The sequence below is a fragment of the Accipiter gentilis genome, chromosome 15 (assembly GCF_929443795.1).
Source record: "Accipiter gentilis chromosome 15, bAccGen1.1, whole genome shotgun sequence".
Lineage (NCBI taxonomy): Eukaryota > Metazoa > Chordata > Aves > Accipitriformes > Accipitridae > Astur > Astur gentilis.
The window spans coordinates 20,727,344-20,752,432 of NC_064894.1; the positions used below are offsets into that span (position 1 = coordinate 20,727,344).

Here is a 25,089-nt window from a genome sequence, read left to right on the forward strand (position 1 = left end):
GTATTCCTGTCTGGGGTACAGTCTACTTGTACAGCAAACCCCGAACAAGTTTCCCCCAGTCCCTTATATGACTATCTCCAGATCCACCTGACCACGTATCCACTTGCATCTTCTTCTGTCAGTGCAAACTGCCCTTCTTTTCAACTTTGGATTCAATTTGTTTCTCCAAATGGGTCTCCAGACCATCCAAATCACTTTGCCAGCAAGACATCCGCTCCCATTCTTTCATGGATGCCTTGCACAATCTCAGTGTATGATCCACATGCAATATGCTTCTTTTTCTCCCTCATCCTTTTAGTATCTCCTATCCCACTTACTCTGTCCAGGTGTTCAGTTATGTCAGCTTTTGGCTTTTGCCCTAATCTCTTTCATCCTGCCTCATTGTTTATAGTTGCTTTCCCCATCACATTTAATGACTCCCAGATCTGTCATTTTCTTCCAAATTACTTAGTCAGTCTGTCTCCACCTCCACTGGCTCTATGTATCAGTATACCTCCATATCTCCTCGAGAGTTCACATTATTTTCTGCATTTAGCTCAGACGGCTTTCCTTCTGTTATCTACCAGAAGGCAAGGAGAACACTCAGAATATAAGAACAATTGAACAACGCAACAATACAAAGCTGTGTTACAGGAGAAATTCTGCTTAATCCTAGATAGCTTACACCCACATGAGGGATCACATTTATTAAACTCTGAGCAAGTTACTCAGTAGAATCTTAGGGATCAAAATGAGGCCAAATTTAAGCAGATTTATACAGGAACAGAGAAGTATACTCCAATAAAAGGAAACCCTTCTGCCAAATTTCAAATCGGTCCTCCTAAGTGTAAGAATAGTACCTATTTAAGTTTCTTCCAAGTAATCAGCATTTTTTTGGCCCCATTGAGCAAACAGCATAGGGGTTTTTTTTAGCCTTTAACAAAAATGAACCAAGCAATTAGCGCAGCACATTTCTATTCTGCTACTAAAGGTTGGTGCCTATGTCAACATCTGAAAAGAACACCTACTAACCAGAAGCATCAAGTAACTAGTACTCAGATAAAATTACAGTGCATTCATGTTTTTGATAAAGGCAGTAACTAGCATATTCCTCATCTGCAGCTTCAGCAAATCTACATAAAAATGATCATCCATTACATCCTGGAATAACTTTTGCATAAATGCTTTTTGAGTTTCTTTCATACAATTTGTGCTCGACTGCCTTCCAAGTCAAAATGCACCATTCTTCTTAAACCCCCCCCCCCTTTTTTTTTTTAAATTCACTTTGTACCTTTTCACTAGTGTCTGTAGGATCCTCACACTTGAGCATTTAAAAATGGTTAAACTTGCATGTGCTAACATTCAAGTATCCATTTGTACCTTGCTTTATCTTTTGGACAGTTACTTGAAAGCATTACCTAAAACTACTCTCTAAAGTTTATAGTAGCTTTAGGAAAAATGGACACAAGGCTAGCAACATTCCATATTTTTCTTACCTTTTTTTGGTTTTGGAAATTGTTTCCATGTGTTAACAAGTATTAAAGCGGGGTAAAAAAATTACCTTGAGATTTCAGTTGATTTCTAAGATCACCATACGTAAAGAAATCCATGACAACTGTTTGATTTTGAATTACACAACTCCTGTGTACAACATCATCTTATAGATTTTTACGCTGATTTCAAATTTAGCACTTTATGGTCAAAAGGAGCTGATACTACATCAGTAAATTCTGTGCCAAAATCTCCTCTAGAATATCAGACATTTCTTGAAACAAATTGCAATTCGTTGACTGAAAAAAAAGTTACCCATTTACAGGAACTGGTAAGACAACAGGAAGAGTAAGATGAAAATGTTTCACATTAAATTATTTTGATCTTTTTTTGCAGAGTTCCAATAGTTGTAATCTTTGAGGCTAAAATAACATCCAGAAACACTTATTTTTCTGAATAAATGCTGATCAACAAATGCTACTGTATGAAATGATATAATGCTACATGAACTAATTGGTGTCTTGTCACACAATACTACTTAGTAACCATACAGAAACTACTACATACTTATAAAAATCCCTTTCTTTTCTTGTACATTTTTGAAGGTTAAGCTTCAACAGGGGAAAAAAAGTATTCTGAAAACATCTTCAATTTCTATCAATTTTGGAGTTTTACACATGAAAAGTTTATGCAATATAAAATTAAAAGCAACTTAAAATAAAACTTCTGTTGACATTGCCATCATGCTGTTACTGATAAAAACATTCACATTAATTTTCTGCATTTTAAAAAAATATTCTTAAAGCAAAGGAGTACACAAAATTTAAAATAAAACTTCCAGAGACTAATTTTTCATGAGTGCATAAGGACTCAATCTTATCCTTTCCAAACACTGCAGGTAATGTATAATGGGCACGCTAAAGGGCCAGGAAGGAGTGAAATCAAACTCTGGTACTGAGACATAGTTCTACCTCCAAAATCCCCATATTAAAAAAAAACAACCCACCCAAACAATAAATCAACAGAAAAAATGATCTTATTGGACAAAAGTTATTTCTACAGTACCTTCAGAGGCGATAGCACTAGGACACACATCTTTTAGCAGATCTCCCAAAGTATGCAACTGTCCTCCTGAAGCAATTGGTCGAAATAGCTTCTGTATAAAAGGTCTCTCTGTTGTTGCCTGTTTTAATAACAAAATTAGCAAAACCAACAATTTAAAGACCATGCAAATATGTAGTATTACTATTTGAAACAGGCAGAAGACAGGACAGAACAAGAGGTTGCAGCAGAAGAAATATCTGGCATTTCCATTTCTTTTTTTTTTCCCCTTGCATTCCATTCATATCATGAAATGCAGGGGAATTTGTTTTTTAACAATTGAAAGTAAGTTGAAACTCCAGAAAACTGTGAAGATAATTTATAAACAGTGTCATGGATATAAAAGCGTTAAACTCTTTTTTTAAATTTTTATTTAAAAAAACCCCCTTCTGTTATGGGAATAGGATCCATTTGAACAAAACATTGCAATATATTCTTCATTTAATTAAAACAAGCAGTGAACACAAACTTAGAAGCTCAGTGTAGGCCCATGTTTTGCCAAGTCAAAGCAACACTGTAACAAATATCCAATACCTTCTACAATAGTCTATCATCCTCCTTTTAGAAACACATTAAGCACTTTCAATGGCAAACAAGTACCCTTATAGCTCAAGCCAGGTGAATTTTTTCCAGTAGATTTTATGTTGAAAAATTCAAACTATTTCAGCAACAAGAAACAGAGTACAATTTAAAACAAACAAAAAGCTGTTGTGCTTTGACAGACAACCTAGAGTCTTCTGCCTACTTAAGCAATTAGTCAGCTGTAAAGAACATACATGCCTCAAGTCTGCTACAGATATGCACAGGAATTCAGAATGACTTCAACTATGGGTCCTATGACGATGTACAAGATCTAACAATTTCTTTTGGAGATAAAAAGAAAGCAAATCAATTGGCAGTAACTACTGTCAGTCACTGTCCACAACATAAGCAATAAAACTCCCAACGCTGCAGAAGAAGCAAAGTAGTTTATGGGATCTATAGATGCACTTATTTAAGAACTGTGGTTATGTTAAGGTAATCCCCTTCTTTTGAGTATCTGTATAAGCAACCCCAAGGTCAGCAAGCATCTGATATTGAAAGGACAGCAGAAGTTTTCTTCCTGACAACCTGACCTCTCCTCCCAAACTGGGCACTTGAGCCAGAAAACAGAAGTTAAAAACATCATTCAACCACCATAAAAATTTTAATCAAGCTCTAAATTGTTTCTGACAAATTTCTGCTAGCAGCTAACTCCAGAAAGCAGCTGATGTAGCCTGCATTATGGGTGACTGGGCTCCAGTAAATTACACTTTCATCACATACTATCTTAACTAGAAAAAGCAATACAAGCCACTGCCCCTTCCAAATTTAGTTTCCTACCACTCGGAAAGTGGTTCCTGTCCTACTACAGTAACTAGAAAATAGAAACAAAACAACACAACTCAACATCAAGAAGTATTTTATCTCCTGGTAGAGGTTTTCAGGGGGAAAAAAAAGTCAAGTATAGTAAAAAATTTGAAAGTTAAAAATTAATTTTGAAAGGAAGTTACAATGTGGTCTCTGTCACCTACCTACATGAAAAGCCACAGGCAGATTAACCATGAAAATTTAATTGCCATTCACCTCTCAAACAGCAGGGCAAGGAGTCTTTTCATAAGAGTGGTACACTACCTCAAAGTAATTCCAGGGCAGTACAGTGCAGAACTGTCGACACACAGCTACTTGTTACTTCTTGCCAACAGTGTCCAAAAATGGAAAAATAGTCTTTTTCCAGTTTTTCTTATGAAGACTGATCAGAAGGAGCTGACTAGCTGCTGTAGTCAATTCTCTATGGCCTCAGGGTAGCAGAAATGTGGATACAAACAGTGCTAATGAAATGTCTGAACATTTGAAAAATGATGGGAGGCACACAGCCAGCAGGATCCACTTCAGACAGATCCACACTTGAGAAGTGAACTCTGGCACATTATATTGAGGAAGTGTACCTCGAAACCATTTAAAAAAAAAAAAAAGAGATAAAAAACCTAAAGCATTGCTACAGCCAAAACAATTTTCCATTGAGTTTATTCTAACAAAAAAAACAACAAACAACCAAAAACCCCAATTATTCACAGAAGTCTAATCACAGCTCCCAAGTGCTCACCATCTGAACTATCGGAAGTACAAACAAACACCAGAAGAAGGATGCAGGCAAAGGTGGTTATCATCAATAAATTTTTAAGATAAGAATTTCCCAAGTGCATAGTGCAGTTTCTCATTATTTATTAATAAATTGCAATGATTTTTTTTTCCTAGTTACCATAATTTAATGCCAAGAGGGAAAAGCCAAAGATGTATTTTCTAAAAACTCCCACATAGCTGCTGACTGCTGCAAAGCAATATCCTCAGCTGCTATCATGAAACATTACAGAAAATGAATTCAATTTTATATTTTAAGTGTTGAGCAATACAGATGTGGTAATGTAAATAAAAATCACTGGTCTCCATCAATGTTAAAATGATAAAAGTAACTGCATATTGTTTAAACAAAGATTGTGGTTCACAAATACAATCCTACAAGCAGAGTATTATCCCAACATTTCTTCCCTCCCATGCAGCTGATGCTTTATGCATTAAAAGAGTCAAAAGTCCCATCCTACAATCTAGAATGTTTATAGAATAACTTTTCAAAGTATCTTAGACATGTAGGAGCATAAATAATTTTGAAAAATCTTACCATCACCCCTTTTGAAGTGTGGTAGCTAGTAATAAGCCCAACTTGACTACAGCTTTCTACTCTAGTATTTACTACAACAACACATGAAGGAATGGCCAACATGAGTAATTGCTTACATAATGTTATGTACAGTATTTGCTTAATCAATCATACGAAACAGCACTATCTGTAATCTAACCCACAAAGACATCACTGCAAAAGTGTTAACTGACAATGATATTAAATAATCTACATCAGGCCTAAAGCATGTATGTGTACAGTATCCACCATTTCTTCCTACTAATATTATCATAGCTTCAACAGAATATAGCGCTTAATTATTTTATTTTACAGTCGAGCCCATGTAGCTGTGAGGTGTTCAAAAGGCACCAGATGCATCTACAGGATACAACAGGTGAGAGTCAATCCGTAATTGCTGATGACAGATCTACAAAGGGAATGCCTTCAAGTATATGAGCGTATGAAGACAATCACCTGGCCCAAAATTTGCAATGCATTTTACACTGATCATGTCCACAATTTAGCATCAAGTTTTTATGAAAGCAAATATTCAACTCTAACATATTTCCTAGAAAGTTGGACTTATTTTTTGCAACTGAAATTTCTCATTCTTCTATCCTACTACATAGCACCACAAATCTTGTGCTTTGCAGAACAAATGAAGACTTCACTCTTTAAAAAGTTTAAACAATAATGGTGATAGGAAAGTGACAGTGAAAACAAAATTACACTACAGTAAGAAAAAATAGATTAAAATTACCTATTCAGGTATACTGGCATTAAGAAGAGTCATAGGTAAGGGGAAATTTTAAGAGGCCCTTTAAGGCAACATAAAGCCTCACAGAATCAGAGACAAGCTATATAGTTACATACTGTGCTAGCAATTGTAACTCTTTCTTCCCTATCATCCTGCCAAAAAAATAAAATAAAAAAAAGTCAGCTTGCCTGGTCCTTTTCAGAATCACAAGAACATCAAACACTGCATGAAATCCACAATTTAATTAGTCAGATATTTTATACAGGATGCATCTTAAAATGAAAAACATAACTCATGAACTGCTGGGTTTTAATCTGGAAAAATCACAGAGTTACCAATATTTCCATCTAGAGGAAGGGATTTGTATTTTCTGCCTAAATACCCTGCTCCTACTCTAACAGTATTCAAACAAATAAAAGTTACCATACATATTGAACCCACAAAGTAAAAAAAGAATTCCTTCCAATTCCCACATGTGCATAAACTGGCAGCCTAAAACTGTAAAACTTCAGACTTCCCTACATACTCCATCATATTTTCAGTAACTTGTCAAGGTCATAGTCTCTGCTGTTTTGTAATGAATCACTTTACACTAAAAAAACCCTGTCATAACTTAAATTTATTATTTTATTTAAACTGATTTAAACTCAACCAAGAAGCTGTAAAAGTAATAATAAGAATTTGCATAATAAATTAAGTAATTTTATATAAAAAGAAAAGTACAGAAAAATTAACTACTCCCTAAAAATAAAATTAATTACATAAATTTTATTAAATATTTACTCAAAAGTATGTTTTTCCATATACTTCCTAAGATGTCTTCTACTTTGCAGAAATGTTTTCAATTAAAAATCTCAATGCACAATGAAAAAGTGACTAATTGAAAAGATGACGAATTGCTGTAGTCACAGAACCATCACAATGCCATGTCTGTCTGAAAGCAAGATACTGCAAAGCCCGATCTGAAATTCTGCTCTTTCACTGGTGCTGAAACGCAGTTTTTCTGCTGGTATTTCTGGGTGTGTATCTTCGGCTTCTTTTTGCTTAATATTAGACCAGAATCATTGAGCACTTCATTGTAGAAAGGCACAAGCAACGTTTCTGCGGTTTGGGTTTTGGGGGGTGTTGGTTTTTGGGGGAGGGCTTTTTGTTTTTTTCTGTTGTTTCCTTGTTTGTTTTAAAAAAAGACTGCACTCACTGGAAGCTAGACAGGCAGGTTATCAGACTGAAAGATTAAATGGAAGTGGCAGCTAAGACTGCATGTCACCAATAAACACAGGTAAGAAAGAATTTGTGTCAGAATGGGAAAGAACTATTTCTGGGTGTGCAGAAAAAGCAAGTTCTGACGACGTAGCCTATCGTAGCCCTCCTAAACTTGCCCTACCTCCTGTCCCAGGTTTTATGATTTTAATAATATCATCTACAGTTGCTTCAACTGCTGCATATTTTGACTTTCATTCAGAAACTGGTCACATATTAAGATGGGTTACTTGGCTCTTAGGCTCATTTCATATCCTGATACCTGCAGAATAAAGGTAAATAGAAACATTTGACTGGCTTCTGGAAAAAATCACCAATGAATAAAAAATAACACATCGGAGAGAGCTTTTACATATGTAAACAGCTAATGTTAGATGGCCAAAACAAGCCAGCAAGGCAGTCTATGCAACAAATAGCATCAGCGATGTATGAAGGAGAAGAACATTTGAATAGCAGGGCAAACATTGACTACCATCAGCTGGAAAACAAACAGGTGACTATAAAGAAATCTAAGAGCAGATTTAGTCCAACTCATGTTGATTATCCTGCATTATTGGGATGCCTGCAGGCTACATAAGCTGGTGATCACAGCAGATAATAAAATGCTTTATAAGTAAAATTGTGTGTATGTAGACCTCTAATTCTTCCCCCACCATTCAGTGCTGCTGTTTTAGGCTTGCTATCTCCAATCATGCTCTTCCTTAAACAAAAGCAAAAGTAAAACCCAACCATTTGCTTTTGCAATAGCCAGCGTAACTCAAATAGATTAAGTCAATTTTATAAGTTAAATTAAATGCTGCAAAATATTTCTGTATAAATAACTGGCCAATACCTATAGCAGTCCTTTTTTCACTTTCCTGCATATTTCTTGTTCATACAACCTATTTAATATTTTGAAGTATTAATTTATGTTCCACCTATCAAGACATATTAAGCTTACGTTAGGATGACAGAAGAATCTACTGTGATAGTCTCATCCTAGTTAACTCTACAACAGAGTAAAGCCAAATATATCAATATTGTTTAACTGATACTGGTAAGTTACTCCTATTTTATAATTCAATTGATAAAAGCTTACAAAAAGAGCTAGGCAAGCATATATTGAAGCTAGGCACAAACTTGTGATGTTGAACTTCAAATTCTCCCTTTCACCTACATTTGTAATCTCAAATTAAAAACCAGAGAAGACACTGCATTACTTAAATTGATTTGTTCTCCTATGGTCCGATCCAATTGTTAACTTGTGTTCTTAATCTTAAAATATTTCCCTATTCACAATCACTACTATTTCCCAGCATACCTTCCAGTTTATACTTCTAAGTAAATAGGTTCTGAAAGATTTGTGCGTCAGCTGGAGTCTCAGTATTTTACTTCAAAAAATATTTAAAAAAATTATTATACTCACTTCTTCATCAACTATTTTATAAGCAATCACTTCGTGCTTCAGTCAGGATAACCCTGAAACAGCATTTTCAAAGCATGCTAATAAATAATACACTTGTACACTCTAAGGCTAGAGATTCAAGTTACAGCATAACTTGAAATCCATTATTTAAATTCCCAAACACAACATCAAGGTAACTTCATTTCACTACTGAATTATAGTATAGTACAGCTATGCACAAACACTACAATCCAGTAAGTTAGCCACAAACCTACAGATTTAATTTTTTAAATTATGTAAAATAATCCATGTTTGTTACTTACAAACTTAAATTGTGTCCCTTCCCCAAAAATTCAATAAAAGGTAATTTATTCATTTGAACACAAATGAAGGAAGCCTTTTCTTAACGAGCTGCCATTACTCAAAGAGCAGTTTGAAAAGCAGAAGGAAAAAAACCACATTAGTCTCCGATACAAGACATATTTAAAGCAAAAAACCTGTTTGATTCTTACATCTTTATCAGATATTTGGGGGGGAAAAAAAAAGGAAATTATGTTTCTTTCCACTTCACATCTTGTATGATGGCAAACAAGACTCAAAAATGGTTACTATGTCAGACAGAACTACACTACCTATGATCCAAAGACAACACTTTGAGATTTTTAAAAGCCAATGTGAGACACAGAAATCTTACATCACCAAAACCACCCTATTAAAGCAACTCAAAGCAAGTTACCTGCTAGAAGCAAAATACAAGACCATTTAAATAAAAATTCTGATACAAATAGATCACTAAAACAGAGGGAGACTTCCCATGGACTCTGAAATTATTATCACAAAGATTTCCAAAGAAGGAAAATCATTTTAGTCACCATGTATCTTTGTTAAATTATATACAGTTTAACGTGTTTTACCACAATGGATGTGATAAAGCCAAACATGAAACAAATACATTACATTCACTGTCCTCAGACAACTGGAATTACAATACAAGAGAGAAAATACAATGTTAATATATTGACCAACTAAAACCACCACCACCAAAGAAATCTAATGTGAGAATGCTAGTTCAATAAATGCCTCTAAATATCCCTGGATCACTTTTTCTTATTAGTCCAGTATTTTTTCTGTGCTGCAATGAATATTGATCACTGTCCTTAAAATCACTGTATTGTTCGTCACAGACTTGCTCCAAGTTGTAGTTATAAAATTCAATTTATAGGTCTTGTGGTAACAGCAAAACTGACTTCTAGAAAAACAGAAAATTAAGCTGCTCAGAATATTCATATTGTTTTATTAAATCTTAAGAAGTTATCTGAATTTCTGCATTAAAAAGCATTAATTACCACCCTCTATTTCCTTAAGTGATTATTTCACTTCAACATATCAAATTCAATGCTATCAGTCTACAGACTGGGGGTGGGGTGGGAAGGACAGAATCTGTAATTCTGTTACTAAACCATTTTAACTGACTTTTACCTCTCTTCCCTCCAAAGATTCTGCAGGAGCTCTTAAGCTGCCAGAATGCAAGGAGTTTCAAGAAAAAGCTGTTTTCTCACTTTCAACGCCCACAGGCTCACAATGAAACAATTCCAGTGTGAAAACAAACACAGACTTCCAGAGAAAGATGGGCTCAAGTTTATACCTCTCTTTTTGGCTTAGTTTGTGAGAAGGACGCAAGGTAACTACTTTGTAATTGCTCCAATGCGCAAGACTCTGCAACCCTCTCGACTAAGTCTTTAAGGGTCTGTTTGCAAATCACCTCTTTCTGATGACAATAGACACAGAAAACAGGAGAAATTTCAAATGCTGGTAATATTTATTCTACTAGAATACTGAAACAAGATATTTCTAACAGCTTGTCCCACTTCGCAAAATAAAAAGTAAAACCAGCTTATTTCTACACGAAGCCTAATTTACAGCCGCAGTGCAAGGTTGTCTCTGCCACTCTAGAGCACAGCTTTTCACACTAAGTGGAACTTTCCAGTGACAAAATGAGAGGTTACATTCAGGAAACTCAATGCTCAACCAGGATCAAAATGAAACACATTAAAATACCTCTTTTTATTTTTTGTCTATTTATTTTTTTCAAAGGACATGGTCCCCTTATTTTAAATAATTTTCTTAGAAGCACTGGTTACGCTGTTGCCAGCACATATAATTTATCCTTGCCAATTTCTTTGCCAGAAGGAACATACCATTCTCTTAGAAAGCGTATTAGTGTAGTTTGGACTAAAGAAACTCTCAGCAGAAGACCTCACAAACTGATTACTCAGATTTAACCTTTATTTTTATACCTTTACAGAGACTCAGCTAAAAATCAGTAACTGCTCTACTCAGCTAGCCTTCATTTGAAATATTAAAACAGTAGGTTGTAAGAGGCATCCACAGAGCCCCAGTAAAACAAACTAAATGAAAGTTACAACTCTTCCTCTGCATTTCAAGCAACGTCCCCCCACAAGCAGTTACTGAATATGAGACAACTGGCTAAAGTTAAACTCAAGAAGAAATACATACACAGACTAAAAGAAGCTTCAAAGAACTCACTCTTCCTTAATCATCTGTTAAAAACCTATAAATTTCAACTCTTTCGTAAGGCAGCAAGTTCATCCTTGACTTTCAGCTCAACAAGCTGAAGTACACACATACACACACAAAAGGAAATGATCTCTTATTTATCCATTTGAAATCCGTCACCTTTCAAATTTCATCAGTATTTTTTGAGCTTCTATTATGAGAGGCATAAAACACAACAACATGATTTGTCTTTATCCTGTAATCATTGCTCCTCTCCCCTCCTTCAAATTTTCCAAGCTATGAAGGGCTTCTCCCAAACACCCCATGGCTTTATTGTATACCTTTGATTATTTTTCCATTTTACTTACTCTCCAAGTTGCTAGGACTGAAAAAAACATTCCAAGAAAATCAAAAGACTATTTCTAGTGTTTCTTTAATTAGTCTCTGCAAAGTCATCCAATAGATGGTCTAGTTACAATTTTGTGTGCTTTGATTAAGGCTGGCACTGCTTTTGTTAGCATTTGGGATTTTGAACTGCTTACTTGCAACGTCACATCACTGTTCAGAGAATCAAGTACATCACATTACAAAATAGAACTAATTACATTTTTTTAATAAAAGAACAAAGTAAAGGTTTTATATGTCCAATATGTAACTAAAAACCATAAGATGAAAAGAAGTTGTATAAACATGCTCAACACACCTATCTAGAATTACCAGAAGAATTGACTCACTGACAGGATGTGATGTGGGTTGCAGGACTAGCTATAAAGTCAACATATAGAATAAATCAAATGACTTGTTTTTCCCATAATATATTTTAAATTGCTCTAATAAATGAAATATTTTCAGTGGCTGTAAAGATTACAATATATATCTGGTTACAACCTACAGAAAAAAAAGGGCATCCTTTCACTTTTTCTTGAGTCTGTATTAGGATTTCTGCAGTTATGTAGTGAGAAGGAAAATTCTGTTCCCTCATGAAGTTAAAAGTCTTTATGGTGATGAACAGGAAGTTTATACTCCCTAATATTAAGAGGCATGCAAGAAACAAACAAAAAAAAAGAAACAGACTACACTTTATACATTCAATTCACACTAACAGCAGTCACATAAATAGTAGTGCTGAAGTATATAAATAGATTGAAGTTTAAGATAATTCTGTGAATACCTGTACATACACTTTAATATGGTCATGACAAATGTGTATTTGGATACATCTTTAAAACTTCTTACTCCTAAGATTTGAAATAACATGAAAGGATAAGATAGGAAAATAACATAAACTGTTAAAAGAATATTGCATAACATGAAGGACATACAAACTTAGTGGATCATTTTTCTCCTATAGAAGAGTGTATCCAAGTTACCTCAAACTGATTTTCTTACATTTGCATACTTTACATGATCAAGAAAATATAAACTCGTGGTCAAAATTATAACCTGTACACAAATCAAGTAAAGTGAAAATTTTGTTATTCTTGAAAACACTCTTAACAGTATTGCACAAGCTAGAAATCCTTTAGTTTTTGAATATTAACGATCGCTGTTTTAAAAGTAAAAACAATTGGAAGCTTTACTTTGTTATGGTCTGTTATGCGGCAAATGTTATGTCAAGAACTGATGCGAGTAATACTTAATGCCAGCATCAACTAGTATCTAAGTCAGGACTGTAGTCAAATTAAAGCTACAACTAGAATTACAAACACAGCTGAAATAAGGTTAAAATTTTATGTAGAAGGCCTTATTACAGTTATGTCTACACAATAATACTGAACAATTTTTGGTCATGAATGGTTAAGGACTATTCTCCTAATCACATGTGGGCAACAACTCATATCTGTCTTGAAGCCTTTCACTGAACAGAGCATACTATGAAGCAACTGCAGTTCTATCCTAACTTCCTACACAATTAACAATAATTTAGCATTATTACAAACTTACAGAGAAATATGGCAACTATTTCTGTTAATTCTCCCACACATGTTGAGTGCCCTTACTTGCTCATCTTTAAAAAGATTTGAAGAACCATTTAAAATACCACCCTTTTCCATATTATTTGAACTGGCAACGTGCTTCCTTACAATCTTTTAGAAAAAGCTTTATGCAGTAGCAACAAGACGATATGTTTTACAACATGTAAAACACTCGAAAGTTAAAGTCCTAGCACATGCTCTACTAATCTGAAAAAGATACGCTTAGTTAGAACACACCCTTTACCAAATTCAAGTGATAAAAAATTTAATGGGTTGGCTTAATTGTAACAATTCAAAATAGAAGATATTGCTTCAGTTTCTAAAGATGCATCATGCTGTCCACATTCATTTTGTGTCCGTGTCAAACATGGTCACATCATATTGCATAGGGGCATAAAGGAAAAAATAGGCAAAACCTTCTCTCGGATCTTTCTAGAAATCCTAGATTTTAGCTTTGTAGCATCAAGTAAGAGCCTCTCACAGAATTCATAAGAACAATAGTTCCTAAGGAACAATTTCAGCTTCTGTGGATTGATAGAACATCTTTTTGGTCTTCCAAATGGCTTTTCAGCATGCTAACATATTAATCACAGAATCCCAGAATGGTTGAGGCTGGAAGGGACCGCTGGAGGACATCTGGTCCAAATCCCATGCTCAAGCAGGACCACTTACAGACAGATACCCATGTCCAAGCAGCTTCTGACTATCCCCGAGGATGGAGACTTCACAACCTCGCTGGGCAACCTGTGCCAGTGCTCAGTGACCCTCACAGCAAAAAAGCGTTTCCTGATATTCAGATGGAGCCTCCTGTGTTTCAGTTTGTGCCCGCTGCTTCTGGTCATGTCACTGGGCACCACTGAAAGTGCCTGGCTCCTTCTGTGCACAGAAGATATTTGTACACATTGATGAGAACCCCCAAGCCTTTTCTTCTCTAGGCTGAACAGTGCCAGCATTCTCAGCCTTTTTTCATCTCCTCATATTAGATGTACCAGTCCCTCAATCATCCTAGTGGCCCTTTGCTGGACACTCTCCAGTAGCTCCGTGTCTCTTCTGTACTAGGGAGTCCAGAACTGGACACAGTACTCCAGGCATGGCTTTACCAGTGCTGAGTAGAGGGGAAGGATCACCTCCCTTGACCTCCTGGCAACGCTCTTAAAGCCCAGGATACTGTTTAGGCTTCCTTGCCATAGGTCCCACTACTGAACTCCCTGTATTCTTTTAATTCAAAGGCCATCTAGGAGAACCTTCACATTTGTACATATAGACCCTTAGATGATGTTCAGAGATTGTACTCTCTTCATCTGAAGTGGATTTCTCTGTTTTACAAAAAGTTCTTATTGTAGAACCTCAGTCCCACTGGGTACACTTGAGTCTACTGTGTGTAAGAGTGGTTGCAGACCTGTTAAATTAAGATAGGCCATGACATAATTACATGCCTTTAGAAGTAAGGTATTTTCATACTGTTGTTTCCAAGCAAGTCTGCAACTGGCTGATAAATTCCATTGCTGTTGGGAAATACGGATTATTTAACAGTAACTCTTCTTTGAATTGAAATGTGTTTTATGTCCACAGAAAATATTTCCTCTGCAAGCTGCCAAATCATCTCTGGAAGGACTGAGTTTACTCTTTCTTCAGTTCTCAACCAAGAATTTAATATTTCTTCAAGGTTTCTGTGAGAAAGCAGTTGGACAGATGATGGGTTGAGAATGTACATCTGTTCTTCAAGGTGTGTTAAAGAACACCCTTAAAATGCTCATTATGCTGTGAGTGACTCCAAGTAGTATTCCTTACAGATCATGATCACTTGGAGAATGATTCTATAGTCCCTTGTTAAATGAAAGCTGAAGCACCACCAAAGCCACATTGTTTTGGTTTCCACAACATGACAAAAATTAACAAATGTATGAAGAATCTCCCTAAAGTCTGCAAGATGGCCACTAATACTGCTAGAGCTAGAGACTCCGCACTAATCAATACTTCCTTATATCTTGACCAACTTGGACAAGATTCTTAACTGAGTATGTGGTTAAAAAAGCTGTGTCGAAGTGGCCAGTGCTCTGCGTTTTGACAAACACATGAACTCTCCTAAAGGACTGTCCCCAGTCAATGTCAAAAGACAAAGTCCACAACACACCAAAAATATGCAGCAAAGCTTCAGTCTGGGATGCACGCAGTTATGGACAAGACTCTGGCAACACAGCATCTTGAATATTGACCTGGGAAAGCCCTAAGTATTCAGGATTGCCCAAAACACAGTATTGTTCTTCTAAGCAGTGATATAAGAAGGACCATCTGTAAGAGCTTGTATAGTCTGGCCCTTTGGATTTAAAGAATTGCTTGGAGCTTTAATAATAGGTAATAGGAACATGAAGACACTAAGAACAGACTCATTCATTCGACAGATTCCCATAGAGGAAGATTTCTCACAAAAGAGGAAGGAGAGAGAAACTCAAACTGCTTCTCTAAATAGGCATTTTATTATGTACCATCTGCGGTACATTTCTGACACGGAAGGACTACATATGTAATACTATGAAAGCTACCTGGTGTCTGTGTTGCAAGAAAAAGGTAACAAAGGTTTGAAAGGTGGTGATGATCCAGCTGTTTTACAGGAAGGATCTAAGAAAGACATATAGAGTTCTGGGCATTGAAATCAAGAGGCAGAATGTACAAAAAAAAAAAAATCAAAGGTTTTTAGGACAACGTGGAACAAGCATTATCCAAAGCAGATGTCCTGTTATACCTTGTGGGTCCTTTTTAGCAAGAACATATATTGCCAGAAGTTCCATACCAAAAGTTGCAGAAGTACCCCTCACAACCACTTTCATGTCAAAATACCTAACAAGCATGGCTGAACCACATTCTGGCTGTAGCCTGGTCTTTCAAATGATCTGTTAAATTTGCTTGTGCAGGGACAGTAGCCCTATATTCTCTGAACAACCAAATTTGCATTATTTAACTTCAAGTGAATTGTATAGATCCTAGAAGCAGGAGAAAGTCAATACTCAAGAGAGTGGTAACACACAGAACAGACAGCAGGCAATGGTCATAAGGCCAGAAATAACAGATACTAAATAGAAAAAACAGTTCCAAGAGACAGTTCTGTTGTCTTTGCCTTCTCAGTGATCATCTACAATATAAGCATGGCCTTGAAGTATTAAATCTCCTTCCCAGAAAAGGATTCATATTTGCAATTGGTAAAATATCAAGGTATCTGAAGAGCCAGTGACAACAGATCAATGCTTTCCACAGCTGTAGTGTCTTACATGCATATGCAGACCTAAGTCTCACATAAAAGTAAGAAATTGAGTACTGACTACCTATGAACAACTTAAGATATGGATTTACATCCACAAAAGCAAATATTTCATTGTTTGCTTAAGAGGAATGAATAGTACAATAATTCATACAACACTTTCAATCTACTTAAAAAGCATTAAACACAATAATTCTCCTTATTCTATAATTATTAACTAGAAGAAATTCCTACAGTCAAGGATAGCAAAATTTCAGAAATATATATTTGTTAACTCAATGTATTCCTAGAGTACAGTATCATACGCCACTTTCTTATAGGTTTGTTCCGTTCCTCACCTCTGTACAATTTGCTTTCAGTCTTTTGGAAATTGCAAATAGAAGTCTTGGTACTTTCCAAAAAACTGAACATTTTCTGTATTTTCTCGTCCTCAATTTTGTGCAAAAGTTAACCTGCTTTATTTACCTATTTTACTTAAAAATAAGTAAAGGAAAAATAAGATAGCATACTGATACTGACAAATCAAAACAGGTACTGGTGTGACTTTCATCTGTACAGAGTTAACTTTTTGCATCATCATCATAGGCTAAGGTTTTGTTCTAGTTTAATTCCTAGGCAACGGGCACTGCATACGCTGCACAACCACAGCAATAACCCTCAAAGATTACATTCTTCATCCCTCTGAAGAAAAAATTCCATACCTACTTTTCCCCTTTTCCTGAATGTAAAGCAGTTCACCAGCTGGGTTGTGGGTTTTTGGGGGGTTGGGTTGGGTTTTTTTTGTTTGGTTTGGTTTTGACTTTTTTTTTTTTTTTTTCCCCTATTACGTCAGAGTGCAAGAGAATCTCAGAGGAATGTGGCTCTGGATTGCAAGTTTCAGGTAGCAAAAATCCCTCTTGTTAGAAAATAAGAACCTGACCACATAATGAGGTATGTGGTAAAAGTGGCAAATCAGTTTGTGTTGACTAAACCAAGTGAAACAGAGAAGTAAAATGATCAGCTTTAATGATCAAAAGAAAGGCAGCAATATACTAGAGCACTGCATTTAAATTACAAGATCTAACAGTAACTCTACACAGACGTAATTCAACTGAATTACTCCTTCATTCATTGCCTTCATCTTCTCAATGCATTCATATTCTTAAGAATTAATACTCAAGGTTGAGGTGAAAAGTGCATTTTTTTTTTAATTGCATGCATATATTAACTTTCATAACAAATTTAGGATGATATATACAAGAGTACTACCTGAATAAAAGAGTTTGGGGAAATAGAGCCACAGGAATTAAAACCTCATGGTTTAAATAAGAATTTGTAGCATGAACTTTACATAAACTTATTTATATCTGAGTTCATTATCATAAGACAATTCAGAGAAAAGATGACAAATTAAGAGTTTTATACAAAATTAATTTGCTAAAAAAAGTAACTACCAATTCATGATTAGGGAGTGCATAACACATTTGGTAAGATTAAGGCATTTTGAAATTAGGAATAGAATTTTTTTTTTTCCCCCACCAGAAGTGCTCATTATTTCATTGTAGCTCAAAATGTATTTTGACTTATCTTTTGCTCACACAAAAAAATATCTATATAACTGTTTACACAAAGTAAATTTATTAACTACTAAAATGCTACTGGTTTTTGATACACCTAGACTCTTCTAAGACTATCTGATACAGGATTTAAAACAAAATACTATCTAGTTTTCCCCAATATGCAGAATCCAGTATATTGCTGAATTGTTTTAAACTAGTTATAATATGATTCAGAACCTCAAGAAACTATTTTTCATACAAGCAAAACTATTTTATTCTTTGTATACAAGCTACATCTACATTCAGCTCAGAAGGATTACTGTAGCTCCTATTGACAAACCTGAGCTAGCTTAAAACTATCCAGCTTTGTTAACAGTTCAGCCATGGCTCAGAGCAGCTACCCAAATCGAGGTTTTATAGCCCCATGTCTTCTGCGCCTCCTTCCCTGAGCACTATGCAACTTTTACAATAGCTTTGAACTAGGCAGATTGACAGTTTTACAGATAATTTGGGCACATTTATGTAAACTTTAGTCACATCTCAGACAACCAATACAGTTTATAATCTCAGAATTTTTATTTTTTTTCAAACCGATTGACAGCCCCCATCCTGTACTGAGATTCTTAAAGGTACAAGGCTGATTTCACACATGGGTTCCTTAAGTCTTTTAAAAGAACTGCATGGACATTCCTTAATAAAAAAAATGTTAAAAAGTCATCTTTAACAGCGTAGGTTTGAACTAGCCCTTTTCATTTTGCACTTAGGTGGAACGGAAAAGCTTACACAATTATGGAACCTCAACTGTGGTGACAGTGACCTTCAACTCAAGGTGGCAACTTGTCAAATTGCTATTACTCTCAGCGCAGAACTAAGCAATCAAGTTCAGAAAACAAGTATTCATAGCAACTTATGGATCATGCTGCACATATGCAATACTTGATAAAAGGTTTGGTTTGGTTTCTTTTAGTAACAAGGCACTAGGAAAAATATTTGCCTACCAAAGCTTTTAAACTTTCTCATTCATAGAGCTTTGATTTTGAAGCAATTTAAAACTGGTGAAAGCGTGCTAGTATTTCTTCAGTGCTGAACCATCAGTTATTAGAATAAGTCATTTTGGGTACTCAATGATGAATCAAGAGTCTGTTTTTTAATTTTCAGCACAGAAATTCAGCTGAGCACAGCTCTGTTACACAAATCAAACATCATTTCACATTATTTTTCTATTCATTCAAACTTCCTCTTGTAAAAGAAAGTTTTTAAGAAATAAATCGATCTATTTTCAGTAGGTTCTTTATGAAAACATCATTTTTATTAAGAAAAAAGTTAAATAAGGTATTATGCACAGGTCTACTCGAGCATTTTGAACTAGCCAACAAGGCACAAACTTGCTGTGTTGTGTTGCCCTCTTCAGGTCGACAGCATTTACATTTTCTAGTTCTTTTGCTTGACAAGTCATTGCATTTCAACTTTTAATAAAAGTTTTCAGATTTGCAGTTTTAAGTAGCAGCTAACTTTACCTTTATCCCACCAGTGCTTGAAGTATTTTTGATTAAAAACCCTACAGAAATAAACTTTACTTTTGGCCTCTGTCTCCCTAACTTTAATACAAACCTTGAGTATTATCAAAATATCAGCTAGTGTTTGAAAAGATGACTAAAAAAACAACTTCAGCACTGGTAAGCAAGTCTCATAACAAGAGGCTTAAAGAGCTCAACTGATTCAGCTTACCAAAGAAAAACTGAAGCTGCTGAAATCACTCAGTAAGTGAACTTGGAGGTTAGAAAGTCAGATGACTTTAAAGTGGTGGAAGACAAAACAAAATCTAGAAACTGGAGTTGAACTCGGACAAATTAAGTCTTGAAATGTAGTGGAGGCTTTTCACCCAAAATAAAAAAAGATTTTAATAACCTACTAGCATAAAAGGATGGATTCATTATTACTGGAAAACTTTACAGGTGGACCCAGTATCTTTCCAAATATCAGTTTTTAATAGCAAGAGAGAAAATAATAGTAATATTATGAGTATATTAAGTTTTGATCAGTTTTTGAGTAGTTGTCATAACATGGGCCAAATTGTGATGCTGATTTACATACTTGTAATGGGTTTTGCAATTGATTATTTGAGCTCTGCCAATTGATATGGAAATAGGAATAAAACGGTCGTGCATTGCTTAGGAAAAGGCCATGCTTGGGCTTCCGATTCATTTACTGAGCCAGATATTAATGTCTCAGAATATTTCATTTCCCCCTTCCACCTTGCTATTTTTAGAGGACAGGTCATGCTAGACATTTAAATCTATTTAGACATCTCAGTATTGCAACTTTGACAGAAAGAGCAAAGCATTAGATTTAACTGATGTATTATTAAGCATAGAGAATTTCACTCATGTTACTAAGGCAAATAAACATCATAATTTGTAACTGTACGATTTAATCACAGTATCTTAAGGGTGTTATGATAGGAAAAACCTGTTCAAAGCCAAGACCTACTATGTAATTAGACAATAAAATTAATAACCTAATCAAAACCCTTAGAAAATAGAGGCAAAGGATTGCTCATTCCAGTACCATAGCATGTCCCAGGACCCAAATAAGGGAACAAGCAAACAAACAATCCCAGATCATCCCTTTTTTGGGCTGGCAAACACCCAACAGCCAACCTGCCTTAAGCCAAGTGCAACTCCAGGAAAGCTCAGAAGAGCTTGTCATTAACAGCTTTAATGCATTTTCTTTCACATACTTTTGTAATTTTATTATCAAGAATGAAATACTATTTACAACTTTAAATCCTATATACTCATAAGGCAGACTCCAGAGGAAAGGAGGAGACTGACAGGGAGAGAGCAAGCAAGAAAAAGTTGGTGAGCGTTGACACGGGGAGAAAGCAAGATACCAAAACTTGGGGGTGAGTGCAACTAAGTGCACAATTACTGAGACTCAGAGTGCTCCCATGTGCAATGTAAGACAGCAGACAGTACCTCATCAGGGTAGTCTCTATCAGCACAGAGGCTCCTCTCCAGTGCCTGACTAACATGCCCCATCACAGCACCTGGAGCCAAAGACTGATGAAAACCTCCTGCCATCTATCAGCCATATAGTTTGTTCAATTAGAAAGTGCAAAACTAGCTGGTCTTATAAACATGGGGAAAAAGTCCTCAAGCCAAACTACCTCTAGTACTGTACAAGAAAAGCAACACTCTTAAATGCATAATATACTCAAAATATTATTACTAATATTTTCTCTCTTGCTATTAAAGAACAAGTGAAAAAAACACTCTATCCAATGGTACTATCAGACAGAAAGACAAAAAAGTTTTTGTGGAACTGTCAACTGAAGACACAGCAGCTTATACCTCTGAAGTGATGAAGTGGGGCACTTTTTTTTTTTGACACATTTAAGTAAAAGTGTCACAAAAATATAATCACTATTTTTAAACCATCCCTGGTACAAGTTTCCACACCTATGTCAAAGGTTTGTCTCGTGCAAGTTCTATATGACACAGTTTAGACTATGACAGCTGGTAATAAAATCTCCAGGATCTCTTGGCTAACTTTTCAAATTGCAAATGAGTTGATCCTTAGTGATACTCAGTCTTTTTCTTCATCTTCTACAATAGATGCCAGGATTCTTGTCCAATCTTAGCTGCTACTCTTAAAAGAGGAGGTGCTGGACAAGAGCTTTTAAAATTACCTGTGGTTAGTTTAGTTCTGACTTACCAAGTAGAACGTTCATATTTTTGCCATCTCTTTCTCCCCCACACACCATCAGATTTGGATACCACGCGAGGTATGATTCATATTATTCTTTAGAAATGTATTTTAATAGACAAGCTTTACAATTGAAAGAGCCTTTGAGTTTTGAAAATATCAGGCCTTCAGTGAAAAGCATGTCAGATCACTTTACTGCATGCATTTTTTTCTGCAGCAACTTTTCCCAGTCACATTTGATCTTTGCTCAGACTGATTTTTCTTAGTTGATAACATAATCTAGTACATTTCTTTGAAGGAAAACAAATTCACCCACCTCATACTGCCAAAACACAATCTAGGCAGTTCCCTTCACAGAACTTCCTTCTAATAATTTTTGGGGTAATGGGAGGTATGGAGACTAAGATGAGGAACTCTCCCCACCGAAGGCAATCCCTAGTAATTCCCTGCCATCCATCTGTATATCCTTAGGTATCTAAAAAACCACTATGTGAAAACATATAGGGAATAAATATCCACTGTAATACAAATCCAGGCTAAACTGGCTTTCAGGTATTTATGTAGGGATATGCAAGCTGACTTCTACAAGCACTAATGGAAATTAAATGCAATCGGGGCGGGTTAAATACATTTTAAGAATACTTTTGAATCAGTTATGCCAGCATATGCAAGTCTGTCACTAAGTAGTGTAAAGTTATGTTAAAACTACAGGAATCAATTCCTTGCTGGGAATCCAATTATAATCTCACCCTTCCTAACACTTTTCGGAAATTCCTTTATATATAGAGACTTTTATGATGAGCAGTAATCGGTACACAAACCAGCAAACCAAACAAAAAAGCTAGAAACACCTGCATCCACTTTCTAAAAAAGAGGAACATTACTGAAAATATTTAGAAATATTAAGAGCAGCATTACTGAAAATAATATACACCAATCTTCTTAAAGGCTGTCTCAGCATCATCTTTATTTGTGTTTGTTCTTCTATTCTTAGTTAGATATTTTGGGTTTCAACTACAGCAAGTAAGATTTCCAGTTGAAAAGATAATGAGAATAAGGATAAGTACTACTGGCTAAAGGGATAGATACTACTGAATTAGATTTTTTTTTTAAAAAAAGCTTTACTAGCATGAAATCATGTGATATCATAGAAAATTTCCCTCATGGCTTAAAGGTCTGTACTGTATTCAGACAGCAAAACCTCTATTTCGCAAAGCCATTTACGTGATTTCTATGAAAAGACTTAAAAAACCCCCACCTATCGGAGAACAAGAAAACAACTTAGTTACCAACCAAACAAAATGCTGTGAGTGAACTACTTTTCCTGATACATACTTTTTGATACTTATACAAACCTTGCCATCTGCTATGATCTCTGACAAAATAACTGACTTCCGTTCTCAATCTAGGTTTCACTATGACGGTAAATGTCTTATACCTAACATTAAAAGTTACTTCAGTCCCATTGCAAGATTGTATGGGTTTGTATGGTCATTAAAACCTGTTATAAAGTAGTATCAGACTATTCACTAATATGAATACAGGACTTTTGTTTGGTAGTTACAGGTGCAAAACTTAAATATAAATAGACAAAAATGGTTCAAAGACAAAACAGAGCAGAACTGTTTAATTTATGGAGAGGCTACATGAATTCTGTGTAAGCTTTTAACCACACTTATCCCAAACTTCATCATTACCTTAATACTATAAAAACTAAGGGGACATCAGAAAATTGTAAGGATTCCAAGGAATATGTCTCCCAATAAACTCCTGAGAGAAACAGAGAACTGGTATATTAAAACAGAAAATATATTCAAAGATAGTTTTGGATTGTAAAGTACACAATTAGAAGACAAAGGTAAGACCTAGATGCAAGACCTATGCCATTACTTTCACCTTATAATGCCAACAAGAAAAGAAGCCTGGTTGACAGAAAAGTGTTGCTCCTGAAATGTTCGACTTAAACCTTTCAGAGGGCATTTTGCATCCAAAGCAGTCTTCACAGTTAGCAGTTATTTTTAATGATAGAATTAGCTTTTGAAATAAAAATACCAAAACCACCAACAAACATAATCTACACCAGCCTCAGCAGATTCTAAAGTATTACATACTTACAACACAATGAATGGTAATTACCTATTAGAATAAATACACTCTATTTTGTCTTTGCTAATTCATACAACTCAATGTTGAGCAAAGATGAGCATACTTAGTTTTACCATAATGTTAGAAAAGGGAATGTATAATTCTGAAAACGGATTATGATATATGACACCTCTGTGGAAGAGTTTGGTAAAAGTGGTTTTATTTCATTGTCTCTTACCTGATAAATTCTAAATGGGATGTATCGAAATCCATTATCTTCTGGAGGATACTCCATGAGTTTTCGATTTATTGCCCAAAACTGCTCAAATTTATCTGAGAAGGCAAAATTAGATTTTGTTAACATCATATATTCTTTTGCAGCTAAAAGAGGTAAATGAGACACAATTGGAACAACATGAAAACTTTTCTTACAGAACTTTGACCTGTATAAATTTATTTTCCCCACATTTCACTTCCCCATTCAGCCTGAAGCCAAAGGTAAGTAATCTGCATTCTCCTATGAAAACAGTGATGTGGCAACCTCCTGAACTGAAAGAGAAGGCAACTTGAATTTGTATCGTATCTCCCACTGTTAGGGAAATATTGGGCCACAAATTATGGATTTCATTACCTCAATTAACAGTGCCTGTTTCTCTACCCCCTGCTGCTACTAGTACACAATGTCTCACAGTTTGTTAAAAACATCTAATTGTTCTTAACTATAGATGAACAATAGGTGTGAAGTATAGAGAAACTAAAGCAGTAGAAAAACTTCTTGATGAGTTTACATTTGGATATGTAGATCTAAAATAATCTGCAAGAATGTATGATACAATCAGAAAATATACTGCCAGCTTCATGATACAACCTGAAAATAAAAGTCTATGTTTGAAACACATTTTTGTTAATATTATCCAAGGAACTAGGTTTAGTAAAGCAGCCCAGGGCAGCACACCATTTCATCCTGTTCAGACATCACAAGAACTGAATAGTTTATTGTGCTTAAAATGTATTAAGGACAGCATATGTCTAGAGCAGTAAAGTCTTTTATACATGCAAATCAACTATTCAAATCAACCAAACAACATATACCAAAAGTTACAGGAAGGAACATCAAGAGCTAAGATGAATAAAGCCACCGCTAGCCTTACTGGAGAAGGCAGCTTTAGAAGGGGAAGAGCAAGGGATAGATTTCCTCACTGGCCCTAACTCTGCAAGACACCAAACACAGCGGATGTTTCTTCAGAAGGAACACGCAGTCTCCAATTTTTCCTCCTCGACACAATGTTCAGCCAAGTCTGAAGAAGCCTGGAGGTATAACCATTACAGAATTCAGCCA

The 25,089-nt window shown here is 35.4% G+C and overlaps 1 protein-coding gene across 2 annotated transcripts in view; it reads right to left on the reverse strand.

The window, feature by feature from the left end:
* The window catches only part of ATG5 (autophagy related 5), an 84,403-nt gene that overhangs the window by 24,508 nt on the left and 34,806 nt on the right, over positions 1-25,089 (reverse strand). For both annotated transcript variants that reach the window (XM_049818080.1, XM_049818081.1), the window contains 2 exons: positions 23,989-24,083; positions 2,536-2,653 (listed from right to left, as the gene is read on the reverse strand). In XM_049818080.1, coding sequence (XP_049674037.1) covers positions 2,536-2,653; positions 23,989-24,083 — 213 coding nt within the window. The remainder of the gene's footprint in view (positions 1-2,535; positions 2,654-23,988; positions 24,084-25,089) is intronic.